This window comes from Stegodyphus dumicola, chromosome 8 (assembly GCF_044657685.1).
Source record: "Stegodyphus dumicola isolate Sdum_Otavi_A_Nest chromosome 8, ASM4465768v1".
Classification (NCBI taxonomy): domain Eukaryota; kingdom Metazoa; phylum Arthropoda; class Arachnida; order Araneae; family Eresidae; genus Stegodyphus; species Stegodyphus dumicola.
The window spans coordinates 134,136,744-134,161,006 of NC_140775.1; the positions used below are offsets into that span (position 1 = coordinate 134,136,744).

Below are 24,263 nucleotides of genomic sequence, written 5' to 3' on the forward strand. Positions count from 1 at the left end.
TCCTAAATTCTAAAATATATATGAAGTTGTACTGAAGTTGCAACTTTATGGACTAACACCATTGCTCTCACATCAAAATGCTGGCAAGCTGACAGCAAAAAGATGTGTTAGATTAGTATCAAAATGTTCAATTCTAATATATCAAACATTTGCAATATAGAAATATTTTAGGGCAGTAAAATAATAATTAGGAATTTTAAACAATAAAGAATATAAAAAGAAAAACATTTAGAGCATAAATTGAAGTCATACCTTTCATTGCTGTGAACAAAATAGTTAAAATTTCAGAAATTGAATACTGTAGAGAAATATTTTTTTCTAAGTCCAGCTTAGTTCCATTTTTTCCATTTAGCTATTAGAGATAAAAGCAGTATGTAATACAAACTATCAGAAAGTTTAAAAAGATATTTAAACAACCATCACTGTAGCTAGCCAAGTAATAAATATTTTATAAAAAGCATTATAAATAAAGAAAAAGATAAATGCTATTAAAAATGTGTTTAGAAACTGAATTCATTCTATAATGCTTAAATACTAAAATGGTATTTCTTAATTATCCACATCCCCTTTGAAAAGTCATAAAAACATGCTCAATAAACAAAGCAGATTGTTGCCAAAATAATTATGTGGCAACCCAAGATACTACTACAAACTATGTTCCAGCTCAGCTATGCATATAACATGTGTCTATTTTGATCACAGCACAATGCTAAAGCTGTAGAATACTGAGTTGTGTAATTCTTTGATTTTCTTATGGAGAAACAGATAGCTATATACATGGAAAGAACAACAGAATAAAAAGGATTTCTAAATAATAATAATAATAATAATAATAATAAGTATTCCATCACAAATATTTCTTGCTTTTTCAATTTTACAGAATGATTGCTCTTGTATGGAATTCTTGGTGCACCACCATTTTGAATATGGCTGTTGCTTTTCATGCATTAGCTTGCCAAAAAATCAATCAGTAATAAACCTGCTACTTTTCATACAGAATGCAGATAATCAGAAAGCACCAACTTTTCTCTTATTTCAAAGGTGTTTGTATTATTTTTGTACCCAATCTGCATGTACAAAATCACTCTCAGGTAGTGTCTACGCATTTCAAAATCTTGCATATTTTTTGTTGATTAGGCAATAAAATGTTAATCAGCATATCACAGGAATTTTAAGTGAATTTTATTGAAATTACTATTAATGCATCTTATAAGGAGAAGAATTAACAAACTATTCCAGCAGAGCAGATTTACAAATATAACACTTAAGGGTGTGCTTCAACAACAATGAACTTAAAAAACTTTTGAATAGAAAACTCTAAATCTTATAACATTTTTAGAAAACACTATCTGTATATTTTATAAAAGCAAAGAAAACAGAACCATAAGGTTTCAGAAATAATAATAATAATACCTGAATTATGCACTAACAAATTATTTGATTACTTAGCTAAATACATAAAATAATGTTAATCAATTTTACAGAATACTTCAAAAATCCATAAAGGGCATTCTATGAAAAATAAGCTGAAAGTTTTATATTGGCAATGATTCAATATTTTGCAAAAATATTTTACTGTTAATAGTTTAGACATTTACCCTAGCAGGACAAGAAACAATCAGTAACATTCTCATAAAAGTTCTTAGGTTGTTCATAGAACTATTACTTAACTCTCCCCCCCCCCCGTATGTTATCATCTGACTGGAATTGTTGTTCTCCCAAATTTTTAGCTCACTAAAATCAGTGAAACCACAGACTGGAAGTCCAGACTGTCAAAAGAAAATGGGGGCTTTCCCACTGAATTCTTTCTGCAGAGCCCCCACCAGCAGCCAAGTCATTAAAGACTGCTAATTAAATACAGGTAGTTTTTCCTGGGTTCGGCTGGCTGCATAGTTGTATTTTATTATTTTTTCTATGCATAGCAAAAATATAAGCCAGTTTCCCTTGAAAAATCCTACATGAAGGCATCCCTTTATTATGCAGATAGCCCTTGCATGCTTTGCCATACTCAAATAACCAATCAAATTGTGCCATCCACTGTTAGTGTTAGCAAGTAGAAAAATGCCACTGGAAAGTCTTCCAGGTGTTTTTGTCTAACAAGTAACTATTGCTATGTAGTCAGCATCTCTCCACAATGTTGTGAATGCTTTGTGTTCTTGTGTGGAACTTTGGGTTCCATTAAGACAATATAGATTAAGAATTCTGTGAAATCAAAATAGAACAAGAAAAGAGAGTGGGCTACCCTAATCAAAGATAAATGCTAGTGTACGTTTCTTGCACCTTAAATTTTTCAGGTAGAAGGGAACCAAAATGTCTTCAATAGAGAGACTGGTACTTTGATTTTGATTCAAAATGAGAAGACTACTTCATTAGTGATTATCTGTGACAGGGAATCATCCCTTTTTATGATATCGTGCTGTAGATACTGCACAGACATAACCATACAACATATTTCTTTGTGTCTTGTTAATGAGTCATCTAAAAAGGTCTTTATATATATATATATATATATATATATATATATATATATATATATATATATATATATACTAATGAAGTGGTGCAAAAACACAGTAATACTTCATTGAATCACACGAGTACCATTTTATACTATTACTTTTTGCCATTCTTCAGACAATTCAAAAATTCCTTTTTTTTTTTTTTTTTTTTCAAAAAGTCATTAGATTTATTCATGAATTTGATTTGAAAAACTGCAGAAATTTTGAGATGAACCAATACTTGTTATTCTTGTTTAAAAAATCTAACGTGGACACCATATAACTTCTTTGTATGGCCTATTAAATTATACACATTTTTTTGCTACACTTTATTTAAACTTATTTCCTCAAATTATCCTCAAGCAATCCCTAAAGCCAATATGAAAATAACACAAAAAAATTGAATTTTGAAATTAAATATTCTGGCAAATTTTTGCAATATGGGAGTCAAACTTCTTATATCGGGATTTAACGAAAGTTACCCGCCACTGCAAATATCATCTGCACAAATAGTTTGTGTTACCATGTTTAATCATATTTTGTCAAACGATTCTGGCATTTGAAAGAAAGAGACTTGCTTTAGAACACTGTGCTGTGAAATTAGTAAAAAAAGATTGTTATCATTAAGTACAAGATGTCTGAAATGAAACTATCATGCTACCAGATTAGAAACCATCATTTACTTCCAGTTCTGTTCCAAAGGTCAGCTACATAATGTCACCAAATCATGTGTACAGCTAATGTCACCAAATCACAGCTTTAGATACTAATGTTCTATCATATGACACTGAGAAGGTTTGGTACCGAAAGTTCACAAATAAGGACTATGACATTCAGGAAGCAAAGTGCTCTGGCCGACCTACTGTTGTTGATGAGGCCCGCCAGTGAGAACTTGTGGAAGAAGAGCACTCGAGAGCTTGCTAAGAAGTTAGGCATTACTACCATGTCCATTAAGTCATGTTAGGTATCGCATTAACTTGACATACACATTCAATCGTTCGGTGCCACGTGAGCTGACTCAAGCAGATCAGACTGCCATGTTCTAGACTGCACTAATCTGCTCAAATATCAATGTAAGGAAAAAATTCTGCACTGGATCATCACTTGTGATGAAAAGTGGATTTACATCAACAATACAGGTCAAAAAGGAGGTTAGTTAAATCTCCTTGCCCACCTCTCCCTATGCCACTGCTTGCTAAGATTATGCATTGCATAAACTTGACGTACAAATTCAATCACTGTGGGCCGCATGAGCCGACTCAAGCAGATATGAACAGACTTCGGGGCCTGCAATAATCTGCTCAAATATCAAACCAAGGACAAAATTCTGTGCCGGGTCGTCACTTATGATAAAAAGTGGATTTACTTTAACAACACAGGCTGAAAAGGGAGTTGGTCTACACCCGGTGAGCCCATCAGCAGCATCGCAAAACACAATTTGACTAGCAAAAAGATCATGTTTCGTATCTGGTGGGATTACTGCGGTATTATCCACAAAGAGTATATCGAAAAAAGCAAAACTCTCCGCAGTAATGTGTACAATGAGACGCTAGTCCATATTGACATTGTTATCAAGGAAAAACATCAAACTGAGTTCCAGTGCAAAAAAGGTAATGTTCCATCAAGATAAACCAAGAACCACATGTGTCTGCATTCATCGGCTGGACTCTTTATAGACTCGAATGGGATCTTTTGCCATGCCCTAATATAGCCCTGACATTGCTCCTTTGGACTTCTACCTTTTTTCACACCTGCAGCTACATCTTCCTGGTCTATCTTCATTGTGCACAGGATGTCCAAAATGAGGTTGATCTGTTTTTGGACTCGTGGCAACCAAGTTTCGGGGCGGAAGGCTTTGAAAAGCTACGAAAACGTCGGCAGAAAAATCATAGATTTGGGCAGTGATTACTACCCATCCTAAAGTTACTGCTTTCATGTTCCCCCCTAACTTTATTGAGAACGTTATTCGGCGGAAAACTTCCATTATAACCAGATATTTTTATTTTTTCAAATCGAGATCTTCCCGAATGTAAGTATACAAACCAAGAGACCCTATTAAAAGTTAGATTTCGCTACTTGTCATAAATAATATTTTTTTAATTTGACATTAACAAAACATGAATATTTTCATCATTTAAGCCACTTCTGAAATTGGAAGTATATAACTACAACCAATGATTGTAAAAATATAGACTAGGCAAGGGCTTTTACTTTGGGTAAGGAGATGAATATATGTAATTATATATAGTTACAATACAATTTTTTTTAATCTAATATAATAATATCTAGTATTTTCACACATTATCCTGCTGAAAAATAACAGTAAAAAATAATAAGAAATTTAGAACAATTTTACAAAGACCAAAATTTGAAATAAGTAATAAATTTCATAAAATCCAATAAATGCAAAAAAGAATTCAATCACTGTCAAAACTAAAAATTTTAACAAGTAATACACTAATTTTAAAATAATCAATGAAATTTAAAGAAAAGAGTACACTAGAAGAGGAATTTAATCAACTTCAATGCTACTTCAACAGGAGGAGGAACAGTAAAATCAACTGAAATCTCTTTCACAAAAAAATCCTTCCTTTTCTGTATCCAGAATTAGCTGATGATCATTCCGATGTATTTTAATTATAATAGTTCACCCGAAAATTCTGGTCCTCCCCAAAGTTAAGTAAAAAAAAAAAGAGTTAATTCTAAGCATAATTCTACTTTTAAACAAAGAATTGAAACCAAAAGTGAAATAATAAAATACTTTAGTGTAAATTTCAAATCAAAATTTTACCTTTAAACAAAGAGAACTTATCCACAGAATTGAAAACTTAAGTGAAATTATTAAATCCAAACGTAACTGAAATATACATAATTAAAAAAACTTCTAGAACTTTCACTTAGAACCCCTACCTAACTATGAAAAAGATCTTTACAAGTAGTGACTTTTAGGTTTGCCAGTTTGGAATCACTTGTGAAACTAAAATTTAGTGGCAAAAAAGTAATCCCTCAAAAGGCGAAAAATTGCAACAAAGAATAGAATTTTGAAACTAAAAGAAAGCTGCTCAAAGCACATTTTTTTAACGTTTTGTGTGTTACCTTTATTTATTCAATATCATGTTCTTAAATAAGTGGCGTAGCGAGGGGGTGGCAAGGGGGTGTATGATGCCCTGGGCACCGCTCACAGAGGGGTGCCAAATAGTCTCCAAACAAGATTTTCATCATATCACTGTGTTTTTTCCAGGAAAGGCGGGGGGGCACCAAAAAGGTATTTTGCCCCGGGTACCAGTTATGCTCGCTACTCCACTGTCTTAAATTAAGTTCAACAGCAATATCACAAAATAATTTTTAAATGGGGCACATTTTTAGAATTTCCAACACACAGTCTCGCATGCTGGAGATAAAAATATCTTTTATCCTGTACAGTGTTGACACTGCTCACTTTGAAATTGCTGAGTTTGTTAATCAAAAATTTGTTAAAGTTTTACAAAATATGAAATAGATACTAATTCAGAAGTCAAACAACAAGAATCAGCGTTACATTTACAAAATTTTTCACAGGACTAGTTTCGATGGTTTTATCGAACCACCATCCTCAGCTGCAAAACCGCAAATGAACAAGATAGGAAATAATGATTAGATAAGATAAGAAAGCCTGGACAAGAATAAGCAAGTGGTGCCATCTGTTGGTGAAACCACAACTCAAACATAATTTCTTTAAAGGCCGAAGGCAAAGATGGATTTGAATTAGGATCGTTAACTAGAACAGAAAGATTTTTATGAATGTGAAATGCCTCTAGAAAATCCAGTTCTCCAATGGAAGATGTTTTTTGAATAATTTTGGCAGCAGAAAAATTGAAAGTGTGATTTTCGGACCAACAATGTTGAGCAACAGAAGACTTCTGTGTTTCCTTTGTTCTAACATATGCCTCATGTTCCTTGGCGCGAAATTTTAAGGCTCTCTTAGTTTGGCCAATGTAAATTAAACCACACTGGCAAGGAATCCTATAAATACCCCAGGAATTCATATCCGGAATGGGGTCCTTGAGTATGGAACTCGGAATTTTATTGATGGGAGAATAAACAACCCGAAAGTTTAATTCCTGCAAAATATGTGCAACTTTATAGCTAATTGATGGAAAGAAGGGAATGGCAACAGAATTTTTATAATCTCCTAAAACAAGAGTGTGCCTTTTAGTGTGTTGAGATGAGAATTCTTTAACTGCTTGATTAATAATGTTGGGTGAAAAGCCCCTGTCAATAGCTATTGCTTTTAAATAATTTAGTTCTTCATCAAGGGTAAGTTTGGAGGAGCAAACTTAAAGAGCACGAAAAACATAGGAATAAAATGAAGCTAACTTTTGCTTGGTCGGATGACATGATTTAAAGTGTGGTGGAAGGCAAACCGATGAAGGTTTACGGTAAACTGTAGTACTGAAGTTGGATGTGTTACGTGTGACCAGAATGTCGAGAAACGGAAGAGAATTGCAAGTCTCAAGTTCAAAAGTGAACTGAATAGCAGGATCAAAAGAATTCATTGTTGAAAGAACTTTATTAAAATCATCTTTATTACTTTCAAACAGGGTAAAAGTACAGTCTATGTAGCGGAACAAAGCCGGGAAGTTTAAAGTTTCAAACAATTTTGATTCATAATAATGCATGTAGATATCAGCCAGGATGGGACTGAGGGGGCTTCCCATGGCTAATCCCTCAGTTTGCTTGTAATATTTATTTTGGAAAACAAAATGTGTTTGTTTCAAACAGAGTTGAGTGAGAGAAATTAGCTCATCAATTTCGATGCAAGAGAAATGAAATTCGCGAAGTCGGGTTTCTAGACATCTTAATGCACCCTCCACTGGGACATTGGTGAATAATGATTTTACATCAAAAGAAACCATGAGTAATAACTAGGAGAAATGTTTTTAACCTTTTTTATAAACTCTATTGAATTTTTAATGGTGTAAATGTTATTGTCTAATAGAGTAGAAAATCTAGAAACTAAATATTTAGCTAAAGGATACGAGGCAGTACCTAAATTTGATACAATAGGGAGGAAAGGAATGCCACTTTTATGAATTTTGGGAAGAGCATATAATCTGGCACAATTCGCAACAGATGAGATAAGCGAATGTTTTAAGTTGCTTGAAATGATTTGCAAAGATTTGATCGCAGTTTGTATTTTTGACAAGTCCGAAGGTGAAGGATCTTTAGGGATCGGATTATATGGTCCTTCATTTAACAGAAGTCTTCTGTTGCTCAACATTGTTAGTCTGAAAATCACACTTTCAATTTTTCTGCTGCCAAAATTATTCAAAAAACATCTTCCATTGGAGAACTGGATTTTCTAGAGGCATTTCACATTCATAAAAATCTTTCTGTTCTAGTTAACGATCCTAATTCCAATCCAAATTTGCCTTCGGCCTTTAAAGAAATTATGTTTTAGTTCTGGTTTCACCAACAGATGGCGCCACTTGCTTATTCTTGTCCAGGCTTTCTTATCTTATCTAATCATTATTTCCTATCTTGTTCATTTGCGGTTTTGCAGCTGAGGATGGTGGTTCGGTAAAACCATCGAAACTAGTCCTGTGAAAATTCTGTAAATATAACGCTGATTTTTGTTGTTTGACTTCTGACTTAGTATTTATTCAGCGTGTTATTGTGTCTTAATTATGAAATAGATAATAAAAGAAATTCCAAATTTGGCCTTGCAGATGTGCATATTCAGGTGGAAAGTACATTATTCAAAATTTGATGGATCTAGGTACTGCTGTTTTATCACAATGAAAGAAACATAGGTTTATGCAAATTCTTCACTATTTAATTTCTTTAAATATAATACAGGGCTGTAATATTTGGTGGCAATATTTTGAAAAATGAGCCGACATTTATCGTGAATCAACAGAAAATGGCAAAATGAAATTAATAGCACTTCTGGGCTAAAAATGGTCAGATGGATTCAAAAACAGCGAAAATGGATATTTCAGGAGAAATATTATACCCAAAATTTTTCATGATTTGAATACTTCATTTATTTTGTACAAGGAAGCAAAAAGCTCATTAACTTTTGTAACAGTGGCATCTGTGATGTATTTTAGATCATTATACTGCTCGTCATCTGCCAAAGTGGAATATCTTTTTCTAAAGCACTTGTGTCACTCTCTCAACCTTACAAATGTATTCCCTGCATATTTCTGCCATTGTTAATGAATTTTAGTACTATCTACCCTTCAGCCATGAAAAATATAATACCACTAGCTGTTTTTTAATTTTATTTATTTTGATGCTTTAACCCTCTGATCGCAGGAAAAAGTTTCATAAAAAAGTAAAATTTTCATATACGTCCTCTACTTCTACAAAACTGAATGCAGCTAAAATTTCAGTTTATGCCATCGTGATAAGAATGAGCTCCATGTACACGGGACAGTTCTATGGCTCCCATTTGACTAGACCGATTGACGAAATTCAAATTGCGTTTTCCATGTCTCGGAAGCGTAACTTAAGATGTATATTAGATTTATACATAGCATTATTCTAACTTAAATATTTTGACACAAAATCGGACTTTTTCTGAAATAACATATGAATTTTTTTTCCATATATCGAATCTACCACTCAAATTATGCTAAACTGCCAACTTTTGTAAAAATAAAACGAGTACTTTTTTAAAAATTAGCTATCAAAATTTTAGCTCCTCTGTGTTAATTCAATTTTATATAAAACTTACTTGATTACTTCTTCCAGAATTCAAAATTTAAACTTAATTCAAATATAATTCACACATTTTTTAAGATTTATTTTTAAAATTTATATTTTTAAATATGTTTTATAAATTTTTCGAAAATGTTTTTATATAAAATTCAAATATATAAAATTCAAAGTAGTTGTATGTCTAAGCATATCTGTAAAAAATTAGAGTTTTTTAAACAAAATTTCCTAAGACATATGTGAATTTGCATTTTGGCACGTTTTGAAATTTGGTGTATTTAATATAAGCGACAATAACAAAAATGTAGCTTATGCACTTTGTTAAAATTATTTGAAAGAATGAACGATGGACTATTTTTTCTCTTGTGCATCAATGAAGAAAAATTAAATTTTTGCATAGTATACATTTAAGATATATGGTACATGCATTATTTACAAATTCCATGTTCCAAGTTAATATTCTATCTCCAAGCTTAGTTGTAATGACTGCATTCATAATGTACACTGTGCAAAAAAAAACAGTTCTATATCTCCCGTTCTACTGGGCCAATTGATGAAATTCAAATTGCGTTTTTCCATGTCTCAAAAGTGTGACTTAGGCTATACACAGTCAAAAGTCGTTAATCCGGACTCGTCGAGACTTCGGCGATTCCGGATTATCGATTTTTCCAGATTATAGATCATCAGTTTAAATCGCGTAAGATGGCATGCAGAAATTCTAAAATTAAAAATATGAAACCATAATTTATGAAATAAAGAACAATTATGATCTAAAGGGTATCAAAATTTACAAAAAAAGAAGCTTAATATTTATTTGTTTACTTTATTAAACATTCCTTTCAATGTAAGTTGTTTCGTTTTATGTGATAATACTTTCTCTTTAATTCTATAAACAGACATACTTTCTTGTTCAGTTACAAAGTTCCGCTGTTCAAGTCCCGTAATTTCTGCGCCGAGAATACCGACTAACTTGTCAATTGAAATTTTTTCATTTTAACTAACCTCTCTGTCACCTTCTTCATGTCTTTATCCATTTTTTGCAGCAATTCCACTTTTTGTTTGATGGACATCGAAACATACTTTCGTTTTGTAGATCCTTTAGGAGCTCCAGCATCGGAAATTCTATTTGACATAATCGAAAGTTCAAGTTTACTTTTATAAAATTGCTCTTACAGTCTGCAAAAAATAATAAGCCGCATCCAATTCGAAGATTAAGGAACAACGCAATAATCAACATTAACTGAAATAGATAATTAGATAATTTTAGCATATACCGTCCGTTATACATTAAATGCGCAAGCGAAAACGTATTCTGCACTTGCGCACACGCATATGCGCAGCCATAAAGGTCTTACACGCACGCTTAAATGCCTATGCGCATGTGTCAACGTGGCGTATGCGCAGAAAGTTTGTAGATTTGAGGACCGGATTATAGATCATTCCGGATTAAGGGTGACCGAATTAACGACGTTTGACTGTACTAGATGTTGGATAAAAATCTTGTATTCAGACTGATAGTGACAAAAGATGAATCGTAACAACCTTTACTGGTACCTTTAATTTCTGCATAACACTTTGAGAATTATGAGATTAAACAATTGTGTCTTAATTAAGTTACGATGACACGCCGAACAACTATTAATTTAAGCAAATATTAAATATTAACTGTTTCTTCCCAAATATGCACAATATTCATAAGTTATAAATTTGTAATGTGAATTGTATTCTTTTGTGTCTACTTTTGTGCAGTGTGTAAGTGGAATGTGAGCCGAGTTTGTTGATGACTATCAAAAGATATTTTAGAAGTCAAACAACAAAAATCGCCGTTATATTTACAAATTTTCCAGGACTAGTTTCGATGGTTAACTACCAAACCACCAAAACTAGTCCTGGAAAATGCTTCCTTCATTTTGCTTGTTGTGTTAAAATTCGCAAAAAATTCAAAAAGTTTCTTTTTCTATTGTAATAATGTTTATTTTACTGTGTCATACTCATCACAAAATTTTACCACAAATATGCCTTTTCATTTTTTGCAGTAATTTCACATTTTGCTTGATTGATTTCAAAACATGCTTTTGCTTTGTGGATTAAACTGCAATTCCAAAATTAGATCTATTTTTGTCATGATTGAAAATTCAAGCTTTAAATTTTGATAAGGTGAGAGTAATAATAATAGACTGAACAAAATGATAAACTGGATCGAATCAGAAAGTTATGGAAGAATGCAATTCACAGTGATCATTGAACTTAAGTTCATTTTTTTTCCATAAACAAACATAATTTGAAGATTCACTTATTACATGCTGGGTCATGGTAGCGAAGAAAAATACCCCTCAAAGCACACGGCCACTCAAGGAGTACATCGAGAAAAAATACTACATTTAGTAAGGAATTATAAGCCAAATAAAATAAAAACATCTGCCCTGAAGATAAGGATAGTGCTGACAGATCACCTTCCAATTCATAGCGCACCGCGGCATCCCCCCGCCACAGAGCAGCGTGAAATTGATAAACAGATTTCGGAATGGTTAGATAAACAAAGCATATGCCTTTATCCATTTTTTGCAGCAATTCCACTTTTTGTTTAATGGACTTCGAAACATACTTTCGCTTTGTAGATCCTTTACATATTAGTAAATATATATCGGAAATTCTATTTGACATAATCAAAAGTTCAAGCTTACTTTTATAAAATTGCTCTAACAGTCTGCAAAAAATAATAAGCCGGATCCATTTCAAACATTAAGGAACAAAGCAATCTGCAACATTAACTGAATTAGATAATTTTAGCTTAGCTTATACCGTCCGTTATACATTAAACGCGCAAGCGAAAACATATTATGCGCATGCGCACATGCATAATCGCAGCCGTAAAGGTCTTATGCGCATATGCGCAGAAAGTTTGTAGCTTTGAGGTCCGGAATATAGATCATTCCGGATTATGGGTGTCTGAATTAACGACTTTTGACTGTATTAGATTTATATATAGCACTATTCTGATATAGGTATTTTGACACAAAATCTGACTTCTTCTGAAATGACACGCCAACATTTTTTCTTATTTCGATTCTATGACCCAAATTATTCCTAAATATTAAATTTTGTAAAAGTTAGCATGAAATTTATGGAGAAATTGAAAAACTTATCTTGGCACAACTTCATTGGCAAACTTCATTTGGCATTGAAAAACTTCATCTGGCAAATTTCTTAATTTATAGCAACCTATTTTCCTTTCCTTTTTTTCATTGTAAATGAGTGAAAAGAAGTCATTATTCATTATTTCAAATAATTTTAACATAAAGCGAAATTACATTTAGAATTATTAATGCTTACAACATATATGGCAAATTTCAAAGTGTGCCAATATGTAAATTCACGTATATCCTAGGAAATTTTGAATAAAAAACTCCTTTTTGCAAGTATGTTAAGAAATTCATCTATTTTAAAATGATGATTTTATAATAGATGTACCGTTGTTTTATCACAATGCGAGAAACATACATACATTCATGCAGATTCTTCATTATTTAATTTTTTTTAATATAATACAGGGCTATAATATTTAGCCGCAACAATTTGAAAGGTGATTGACCATTTATAGTTTTCAATGCAAAATGCCAAAATGAAATTAATAGTCCTTCAGGGTAGATTGTCCCTTTGGACTAAAAATAAAATAAATAATAATACACTAATTTTATTGTAAGACAAAACATTATTGTTTATGTATTTTTTTTAAAAGGTAAAAAGTCTGAAAGCTTTCAGTTTTTATATTTTGCCTAAAGGGACGGTTTATTAACGCTTTGTGTATTACCTTTACTTATTTAATATCATGTGAATCACACTTAAACCATAAAACTCAATTCAAGAGCAATATCACAAAATATTTAGAAAGAGCCAATATAGTCATGTGCACTGGAGACAAAGATGTTTTTTTGGTACAGAGTTACCACTGCTCGCTTTAAAATCATTGAATTTGTTAAGAAAAAATTCAGAGTTTTACAGAATATGAAATAGATAATGAAACAAATTCCAAATTTTTGTTTCCAGATGCCCATATTCAAAATTTGATGTCTTTAGGTATTGTTTGTTTTTCACAATGTGAGAAACATGCATGCATTCTACAACAATTTGAAATGTGAAACTTCGTTTTATAGTGGACGGTGCAAAATGCCAAAATAATGAAATTAATAGCCCTTATGGGTAAATTGACCATTTAAGCTAAAAAAAAAAAAAAATCTGTTGATGTCAGAGGGAGCTAATAGTAAGTTGACATACGCAGAAAGGAATGAATCAACCATATACACTGTGCAAAAAAAAAAAAAAAAAAAAAGGCGGGGGCAGTTCAATATCTCCCATTCTACTAAGCTGATTGACAAAAATCAAATTGTGTTTTTCATGTCTTGAAAGTGCTGCTTAGGATATGTATTTGTTCTAATATAGGTATTTTTATACAAAATCAGGCTTTTTCTGTAATGACATGCCAAATTTTTTCCATATTTTGGTTCTACAATTCAAATTATGCCAAACTGCCAAGTTTTAAAAAAACTGGCTCTCAAAATTTGAACTCCTCAATGTTAATTGATTTTGATATATATTTATTAATATTTTCTTTTTTTAAAAAATTGAACTCACTTCATTCCTTGTTCCAGAATTCAAAATTTATTCCAAATAACATTTGCCTTTTTTTATTATCTTTTTTTTAGAGCCATCAAAATTTCAATAACATAATCTTCCATAGAATATGGGCGTATGGAAGCTCTAATTTGAAATTTGTTTCAATATCAGTTTCATATTTTGTAACACTTCAATGAATTTTTTATTAATAAACTAAAAGATTTCAAAGCGAGCAATGACAACACTGTATGGAAAAAAAGAAAAAAAAAAACATTTTTATCTCCAGTGCACGAGACTCTGTATCGGAAATTCTAACGATATGCTCATATAAAAATTATTTTGCGATATTGCTGTTGAAGTGAATTTTATGGTTTGTGTATGTAGAACATGATATTTAATAAATAAAAATAAAACACAAAACATTAAGAAAACAACCCTTTGGATGTAATTTAAATTTTTATTACTTATTCTGTTTCTTTAATTAATGCTTCTTACATTCAAACATTCAATGCTTTTACATAGCAGTTTCGGTTAGAGAAGACTTTAAGGTACCCCTTGTATTATGGCGAAGTTGTTGTTTCATTTATGGTAGCCTGAGTAGTTGAATGTTATGGAAACCCTATTGTGGCGTAATCAGGTGCATGATTCTGGGGAATTTTGAATCATGGGATGTTTTGTAAGTGCTTTTATGGTGTGTGTTGGTATTATTGTTTAGATGGTAGAATGGCTGAATGTAGTAAGATTAATTTGAAGTTTCTGTACAATTTGAAACGAAAGGGGAGAAGAGGACTAATTGACTGGTGTGTAAATGAAGATTTACTTAGCAGCCATTATAACTGTCCTGTATGTAGGAAGGATATGCGTCTAGTCGAATGTAAAAACCGTTTAGATGGATTTGAATGGGTTTGTAAGAAGAAAGGTTCAGATGTGGCGACGCCGATATATGCATTTCAGTTCAGATAATTTTAAGAAGTTTTTGGATGCTGTTAAAGAATTTTGTGTGCCACAGACTAAATATGAAGGAACTTCTAAATAGGGTAAGTGGATATTTGCTTTTTGCAGTGCTTAAATGTATAGCACGTTTTTCCTTTTTTATGCTATTTTATAGTTTGGTTTAAAATGCAGTTTATTGAGATTATGTATTTTTTGTTTGCCTGTATAATAGAATTGGGTGCTCGACTTTTTAAGTGAAAATATATTGATGTGTACATGGACAAAGTAAAGGGAGTGCACAATGCAAGTTTGTGCAATTCTTGGATTTTTTTTAAAGTGAAAATAAGTCGATGCGTACATGGATAAAGTCAAGGAAGTGTGCAATGCCATTTTTGTGCACTTCAGGGATTTTCTTTTAAGTGAAACTAGGTTGATGTGTACATGGATACCGAGTTTGTTCAATTCTTTGTCTTGTTATTTTGGCTTCGTGTAGCGGCAATTTTTGGTGCAAAAATCGTCGTTATGCAAGCCAAAATAATAAGTCAAAGAATTACACAAACTCGGTATCCAGGTACCGCCAAAAATCGCCAAGGGGTACCCTAAAATATACTTTTAATGCAGCTTCTATTAAAAATTAAACTTGTATTAAGTTATATAGCAGCAGTCTCTATTCATATCATTTTATATAGCTTACATTTCTCTGGTTATATTTTAGTAAGTACATTTACGAAGTACCAAATATAAGGGCTGTTCAAATGAAAGGTACAAAACAGCGTAACAATCAATCTGGTTGAAACTTGAATATGCTGTTTTGGGATAACGCAGTGAGACATCTAGAGATGCGAGTGTAGTGCCCGGCATGGTTGTGCTAGCACATGACACAGACGAGAAGTAAGCAGTTCTGTGTTCTGTCCAGTTGAAGGGGCAGTACGTGTGAGGACATCATGACATTCCCACTGCAAAATTCAACAACTGAAAAGCGGTGAGATGTTATCAGATTTCTGACTACAAAAGGGTTTAAACAGGCTGATATTCATCACTAGATGGCAGCCATATATGGGGGACACTGTGTGTCTGACAAGTCAGTGAGCGGAGTGCCTGTCTGAGTGAAGGCCGGGATTGTCTGAGTCATGAGCTAAGACCAGACCAGGCAAACACAGTAATCACGGTCGAATTTATCGACAAAGTTAATGACCTGGTGACAAGTGATTGGCGTGTCACAATGCGAATGCTGGCAGTGTTGGTGGGATGGAACAATGTGCACAACAGACTGGTTTACAGAAAGATGTGCATGCAATGGGTTCTGAAGAACCTCAGCAAACCGCAAAAGGAACTGTGTATGGGGCTAGCACTGCAGTACTTTTCCTGGTGTCACGAAGACCCCACTTTCCTGGAGCTGACAGATGACGAGAGCTGGTGTCATCACTTCGAGCCAGAGACAAAGCGGATAAAAAATTGAAAGCTCTAACCTCAGCAGGCAAGGTGATGCTCACCATCTCTTTTGAATCTGGGGTCCGATACGCATCGAATTCCTCCAGCATGGAAAAACCATTAACAGTGATGTGTACTAAGAAACACTCCATACTCTATAAAAGTTCATCAAGAGCAAATGGCCTGATCTGCTCATGATAGGAATGATTCTGCTCCATGATAGCTTTACGTCCACATGTCTAGAAGGTCACACGAAGTGTAATGACCAAATTCAAGTGGGAGCAACTTCAGCATTTGCCCTACAGCCCAAACATGTCACCCTGTGAATTTCATTTGTCTGGTCCACTTAAAAAACACCTCAAACAGAAGCTTGTAAACTCATGCAATGAACTGAAGGACACAATGGAGGACTGGCTCCTGTTACAGCCACAGGAATTCTGAAAACAGGGAATCCTTTGGTTAGTGAAACAGTGTAATAGTCATGCTCAGGAATCTGGTGATTACTTGCAAATTAAGACTTCAATTATACACACAGTGTCATTTCATACCTTTTCATCTTAACACCCATCATAATATACTATGCTAATTTAAAAAATAATAAAAACATATCTATATTTACTACATACAATACAGAATAAGCATACTAATAAGATGGTGTTTTAAAAGATACTGAACAATCATTCTTTGCAAGTCATTTTGTATATTAAATATAAAAAATTAAATCAGAATTAAATAAAATGTAAAAATATAAATAATTGCCATTTCACAAAATCTCTACACTATGTCAATCTTTACTGAAACAGGAAAAAAACCAGGACATGACTTTAAAAAGCAGTAAAATAAGAAAACTTTGTTTCAAATTTCAGAGCAAATTGAAATTTTTGCATAACTTCATTCTTCAAAAATACCAAAGAAATAAGCATTTAATTTTCTCAACAGAATAAGGATACTTGTTCAAAATCAAAGTATATACATTTAAGATATAGTTTAGCTATAATATTTCTAAAATAATGATAAATATAGCGCAGAAAAAAAAAATAAATTGTGAAGTACCTTATGTGGTGATTTTAATTCAAAGTCGTTAACATCAGTTTCACCATTGTTCTGTAAAAGATCCTTTATATCTGTTATAGTATTAGCTGCATTTTTGTGCATGGCTTGTTTTGCATCTAATCCCACAACCTGAAAAATATTATAATTAACATATGTCAATCAGTTTTATAATTTATAATCAAAAAGATAAAGTACAATTTAGAATGCAATAAAATTATTTATCATGAATCCAATACAGCTACCAGTTATCATTTCTTAAATGATTTGAGATGATAGGAAAAAGTATGCATACAGCATCAGATTTAAATTCTTTACATTCTATCACTGCTCTTCTGTTCTGGTACTAAGCGAAAAATAAATATATGAAAGCGTTTCATTTTTTATTACAAAAAATAAATTTTTGTGAAATACGTCCTTCAATTCATGAAAACATTAAGCACCTTATATTATTTTTTAAATATAATTACACTTCGAGTGTTACATTCTGCTATTAACCATTACAGACCTTAATGGCAAAGGTTGTCTCAAAACACCATAAATGGACTTTGGGGGGGAAGCAGAAAACATCAGTTTGAACCATGTACACATGGGTCAATTATGTGAGGCTGAAAATTAGTGGCTTTGAATACTAGTATCTCAAGCCAGCACTTGAGATGTCATACCAAGGGAGATCTAGGCCATTGTACATGAACACATTTCTTTTTGTGAAAAGAATCAACTGATCCATATTTCTAATTTGAATGACAGTATTTTAGACACTTGAAAAAATATCCATATACACAGTAATTACTCTTATAACCCATATAGTAATTTACTTCACTATCTATTTTCCAGGCTTATAAATCAAAAAATCATTTCTAAAGCACTGAAAAAAAAAAAAAAAAAAAAAAATATTTCACAGAAAATAAGAAACATATGCAGAGAATTCATTAAAAGTATAACAGGTCCTACAGTTTTTTTTTGGCGTCTGGGACACCTTACCTACAAACTTTGTCGAGAAAAACGATAAATTTGAAAACATACCTGTCCTTATATTTTTGCTGAACCTTTCTTATGCTCTGATTGCATCAAATATATAAAAACAGCAAGTCTGGCAAAACTCATAGCTGGATAAAAGCAACTGCATCACTTGAAAGTTTTAGTATTGACTCATAATTTACAAATCACTGTTATACATAAATGAAAAACTATAAATGAAAAACTATATTCCCTTTGTCATCAAATAAATAAAACTGATTTTCAATAAAATGTTAGTATATAAATTAAGCTGTAACTTCAGATTCAAAAGATTTGCATTAAAAAATAAATGAGATGAAAACAAATTTTAATTTGTTATTGCTCTTATTTTCAAAATAAACTTACAAAATTCCCTAAGTCTTAAAAGTCAGAGTAAAAATGCATTACTTTAGTACTGAAAACACACCTTAAATACTCACCTTTTCAGTTTCATTTAAAAAAGCAATCACGGATGGGGTGACTCTGTAACCACCAGCATTTGCCAGAACTTCAGTTTGAGAATCCTGAAAAATAATAGTAAGAATAACATTTTTTCATGTAGTCTTCAATATATGACAAGATGTATAAGAACAGATGTGCACTTTTTCTGGGAACATACACAAGATCTATCATTATTAAGTAAATAATTACACTTATGTCAGATATCACTAAAGAAGAAAGTCTAGATTAAAATCATTTATGCACAAGTTTTACATACTTATGATCTACATATTTCGGAGATAAGTACAATATATATGGTTGATTGATTACAACGGAGCAAAAGTAACAACAAGAATTAAGGTTAAAATATAGCTGGATAAACAAATTTTCTGAACATAAGCTAGTAGAGAATAACTGTATATAATTTTCATTATTAGAAATTCCTGTCGTCTACAATTTTAGAATACTTTAAGAAAATTAAAAAAGAAAGGTGAGAAAAATTGCCTGTAAAAGTTTCAAGCATTTGGAAACTCCAATTTTAGAAGGCAATCTGCTAAACGATAATTTCAAGTACATTATTACTAAACTTTAGGTTTCTTAAAAGTGAAGTTTAAAATTAATAAATTAATTTAAAAAAAAAAAATCTGACATCGTCGCATACTTTATGCATAGCGAGGCACATATTGGTATTTCCGAAATACAATCCGAAATAGCAAGACATGTTTCAAATGTGTTTAATGTACTTGTACAAAATCACTAGTTTAAAAAAAAAAAGCTGTGATGACTGGAAGAAAAGCGTTAAAATTGGTTACTAGAGGCAATAATTCTCATTTATAGCGCCATAGCAACATTTCGTAATTTGCGAGCGACAGACAGACAAAGTAGACAAACGTCCTGTTTTGCACCTTTTAAGTCTTTCTGCACCGATGAGCAAAAAATCAAGCTCTGGTGCGAAGGAAAGATGTATAGAAAGCGAACAACTTCGTATTTCAGAGAAGAGAAAAAAGGAACTTCGTACTCTTTATATGACTTCGAAAGGCCAGGAGAAAAAGATGGGACAAAATAAAAATTAAAATAAATGGCCCAAAAATAATATAGAAAAAAAAGGGGGCTATAGAAAGAAAAGGAAAAGGAATGGAAAATTTCCTAAAAAAAGATTGAGTCCATGAGTGTAAGGCTCCTCTAAACCAGGCTGAATCACCAACTTTTCTCTCTTGGCGAGGGAGTGAACGCGCTGCCGATTTTGGCGCGTTTATCGCACACGCTGGCTGAATGTCTGCTGTTTTTTTTAAAGATTTATTTTATAGACGCGTGGCATTCAGCGCATATAAACTTTTCGGATAATTTATTAATTCTCGAATAGTATATAGACGTTTTCACTTAAATAAAAATTTCGCGTATATTTTGTAAACATATTCAAAATAACTTATTCTTTAGATGTTTCAGTTTCGTTAGCAGACTAAAATAAATAAGATATGAATAAAAACTTTCAATAGTGTCAAATGGGGAAATAGTTAAAGCGTAGAGCGTGCAAATAAATTTATCTTAATGACATTTTAACAAAAATTTCAATAAAAACACTGTAAATTCATACTAAAAAAATAATTTAAGAATATGTTGTCATTTAAGTCTGAGGTATATGGAAATAATTGTGCAAGATTCTGAAGAAACACTTTCTTTTAAATGTGTGAAATATTTCATAACATATATGGAAGAAGAAAGTACAGCATTCTGTGTTTTGGATGCTTTTCATCAAATGTAATATAAATACGAACTAGAAACCGTAATAAAAAGTCCTTCCTCTTCAATCAGATCACCTTTGTGTTGCATTGTATTTGTAATACTTCTAAAAATCCAATTTTTACCTAAATTAAAAAACAGTTATTCCATAAAAGATAATAACTTTGAACGTATATAGAATGAATTTTGTAATTTGGGTTATGTTACAAAATAATTCATAGTTTATATATTTTATACTAATAATTTAGATAAAACCTGTCCAATTTAAGAATGTGTGTTAACCACATTCTTAAATTGTAAAAGGACGACTTAACCACATATAATTCATTTCAAAGCATAAAAGAAAGCTTATTTTTTATTTTACACAGCAACAGCATTTTCATGCAGTCAAGTTTTTTTAACTGCTAGTTATTATACATAATACTTAATTTTAAACCTATTTTTATTAGAAAGCATAACTAAGAAACTTCTTTTAAAGCACCACAGTGATTGCAAAGAATGTCATTAAATTTACAAAAGTATTGAAGATATATTGAACAGCATTATAACAAGAAAGTACTGTACAAAATATGTAAATTTAGCATAACTTCTTTTTTAGTATTTGCATAGTTTCCTCCAAATGAAACTTAATGGGAAGTTATCTTGCGAAAATTTAAAAGTATTAAAATGGCCTCTATTTAAGATGTAACTGCATTTATAATTATTTTGTAATTGCGAATAGATTATATTACTGCAATTAGATTATGCATTTACAACATAATTGCATAAAGTAATGAAATTAAAAGTTCACAGATACAATGTAATATAATTACAATGCAATTACCTAAATTGTAATTATAATCACTTATTTAATACCACAATATTATTACAATCACAATGTAATTTAAATTGGGTACTATATTTGCATACACTCCACTCAAAAGGAGATACTGATAAGCCTGGAAGTTATTATCAACAAAAAGCCTGTTCAGGACAGTTTGATGACAATTTCCACCGGGCGAAAAGTACATTCTTAATCCCAGGCAAATCATGACAATAAAAATCATTTAGTCTTATGATTCACTATATTTTAAACCCTAAATTTGAATTCTGCACCAAATTATTTACCTATATTTTAACATACTTTATGAATTATTAGAAGCGATATGGCAAATATCTTCTAAAAATAACTGTAAAATATTTGTATCCATTAATTGATTCAGATACACACTTTTATTATTTAAGTATATCAAAATAACAGTTTCATGTTCCTGAAATACAGAAATTATGGAAAAAGTTAAAGTAATATTCTTAGAAGCATATGATATTAGTCACCAGATGCAAAATTATAGTTAATTTTTTGCCCTAAATACAATTTTATTACACAGTAGTCAAATGTGTAACTTAATAACATGTTATATAAAAAATTAATGATAATAAGTTTATCAGAAATGAATTAATTCTGCATAACTTTCTGCACTTGAAAATTTTTTACACCTGAGGGGAGGGAGAGATCTAGTAAAATTAGATTTATTATAACTTCAGTTGGACCAAACACCTTCTCTCTCTATATATATGCATCACTAAAGAAATAAATAAAATTATCATGCTTAAAAAACAGATATACCATACCAGTTTTTTTTCCCCTTTACATTGAGAAATAACAAACAGTACAACACTGAAAAATACTATCCTTGAAATGTTGTTTAAATGAAGAAACACACACCATCTTTTTATTTAAGCATTACACTTCAAAAACAGATACACATACTAATTTATTTTCACTAGCCTTTATACTGATAACATGCCATATAAAAATGAAAAGAATTATCCTTGAAATTTAGATAAAATGAAGTAACACAATGGGAAAATTTATGCACACGGACATCTTTTTTCTATTGCATGTTGCCTGACATAATCCACAAGTGCCTAAAAATGTACCCAAAGAAACGCATTTCAATATTAACAAAAAATTGTTTACAGATTAAAATTCATTCATTTCATACCAGTATTATAAAGATCATGCATGAAACAAATCTGCTTTCCCATACTTTTAAGTAAAACTTTTATACTGGAAAATAGACTATATTTCTATATATTAGAAACAAGAAAATACTAATTTGAATGTTCTGCATTCATTTCTAAATCTTTACTCCATTGCCAAATTGTATAATACTGTGATTATAAATAAACTTGCACAATCCTTGCAATTATTGAAGTCAGATTATATATATTTTGTCTCACACTATTCAATTTATTCCATTGACTTCAGATGTCAATGTCAAAATTCTGGAAGTTATTTTAACCAAGAAACAGTAGTGGGCACCGTGCATAAACAACTCATCTAACTTTTTAACAATAGTGATTATAAAATAAAGAAAAAAATTATATATCATTCCAACGATATTGCAACTATAGTATAATGTTACATATATCTTTAGCAAACATTCAGATTTTATCTTGACTTTCCAAATTATTATTTATTTTTTAATAAATTTCAATATGCTAATGATTTTCATGTTACATTAGTATAAATTCCACAATTAGCACAGGAAAACAAAATCCGCGCTTTATATTAGAAGAGAAATTTCTTTTCCACATTCAAAACACCTACATTGGCGATGTTTGGCCACGGGTACATTAACCCTAGACTAATTTAATTATAGCTATTATTACAGAAATTAGCAGATACTCAGGTTATTGTACACAAGAATTTCACTTTACTTGCACATTATAAACATCAGAGAAGATATAAACTCTAAATGAAGGCGTAATTAACATTATACTTACTAAGCAAAGTTCAGCGCCTGGACCAGGTTTCCAACTGTCTCTTCGGCAATTATTTACCCATATTTTTCTTCATTCTTCATTTTTAGGAAATTTTACCAATGTATGACCTTTCCATGAATGATTTGAACAATTAATAGCTGTACATCCGCCCATTTTACACAAAAAAAAAAAAAAAACACAAAAAATTGTTGCACCGTAACTACACAGCCGCCATTAAATCTCCCACTTGGGAGCGCGAATGCCTGATGATTCAGCCTGGTATATAGGAGCCTTACATGAGTGTAGTCAAAAGGGCAGGAGGCTGTGTTCATTTACAATAAATAGTGTATCCCAGCTGTGTGTAGTGAGTGTGTTTGGTAAAGCTGGATAGATGTGATGAAGTGGGAAAAAATAAAGATTGGGGGATCCAGTTACCAAACAGACTAGTTGAGAGCTAACTGCTAAGATTCTGCCTCCATCGTTTGCGTATGCAGCGCCTTCGTGGATAATAAATAGAGTGTATGTGTCTAAGACCGGAAAAAAAAAAACTCTGATTAGGAATGTAACGCTAAGTAAACATAATTAACTTAAGTTTGAAATACATAGATAACCTATCATAATTTTAAATTTTGTAATATGTAAGGTAGAGAAGATAGACTAATGATATAAAAGTGGCATAATACATAAAAAAAATATCGTCGCGATGGACAATGGCGCTATATTAAAGGAATTAAGCACAATTTTGAGCACCACTAAGAAGACAAGGCATGCTAATATAAAAGAAAACCTTACGAGTAAGTAGGAGTAAACTGCTCTTCATTTCGGGATCGCCGGTCATCGTCTGAAGAAGTCCAAGTTAAATTAACATGACTGGTTTCTAAATCGTTGAAGCTGTTTTAGCGCTTTGTATTGCAGCACACACGAACCTATAAGTGAGTCTAAAAAAACTCTTTTTTATGATGATATCAGCTAATTGAACCTAGAATGAAGGATGGGAATAAGATAAATGAATGAGCAAATGCAGGGTCTGTAACAATATAGTAATTTACGAACCTGGTGGAAGACCCCGCCCATCGTAAGGTAGCCGCGCCTTCATTGGAGAAAGAA

At 31.7% G+C, this 24,263-nt stretch overlaps 1 protein-coding gene across 3 annotated transcripts in view; it reads right to left on the reverse strand.

Annotated features, from left to right (window-relative positions):
• Positions 1 to 19,555, reverse strand: part of LOC118205229 (heat shock 70 kDa protein 14-like) — a 66,472-nt gene extending 46,917 nt beyond the window's left edge. Inside the window, exons 1-4 of one of the 3 annotated variants that reach the window (XM_085822454.1) lie at positions 19,330 to 19,553; positions 18,668 to 18,751; positions 17,232 to 17,360; positions 253 to 352 (exon numbers count right to left, since the gene is read on the reverse strand). In XM_085822454.1, the coding sequence (XP_085678580.1) occupies positions 253 to 352; positions 17,232 to 17,360; positions 18,668 to 18,751; positions 19,330 to 19,389 (373 nt within the window). In that variant the 5' untranslated portion in view covers positions 19,390 to 19,553. Of the gene's footprint in view, positions 1 to 252; positions 353 to 17,231; positions 17,361 to 18,667; positions 18,752 to 18,945; positions 19,300 to 19,329 lie in introns of those variants that run through there. The other 2 variants (XM_085822455.1, XM_085822456.1) reach the window with 2 other exon arrangements.
• Positions 19,556 to 24,263: the final 4,708 nt, after the last annotated feature.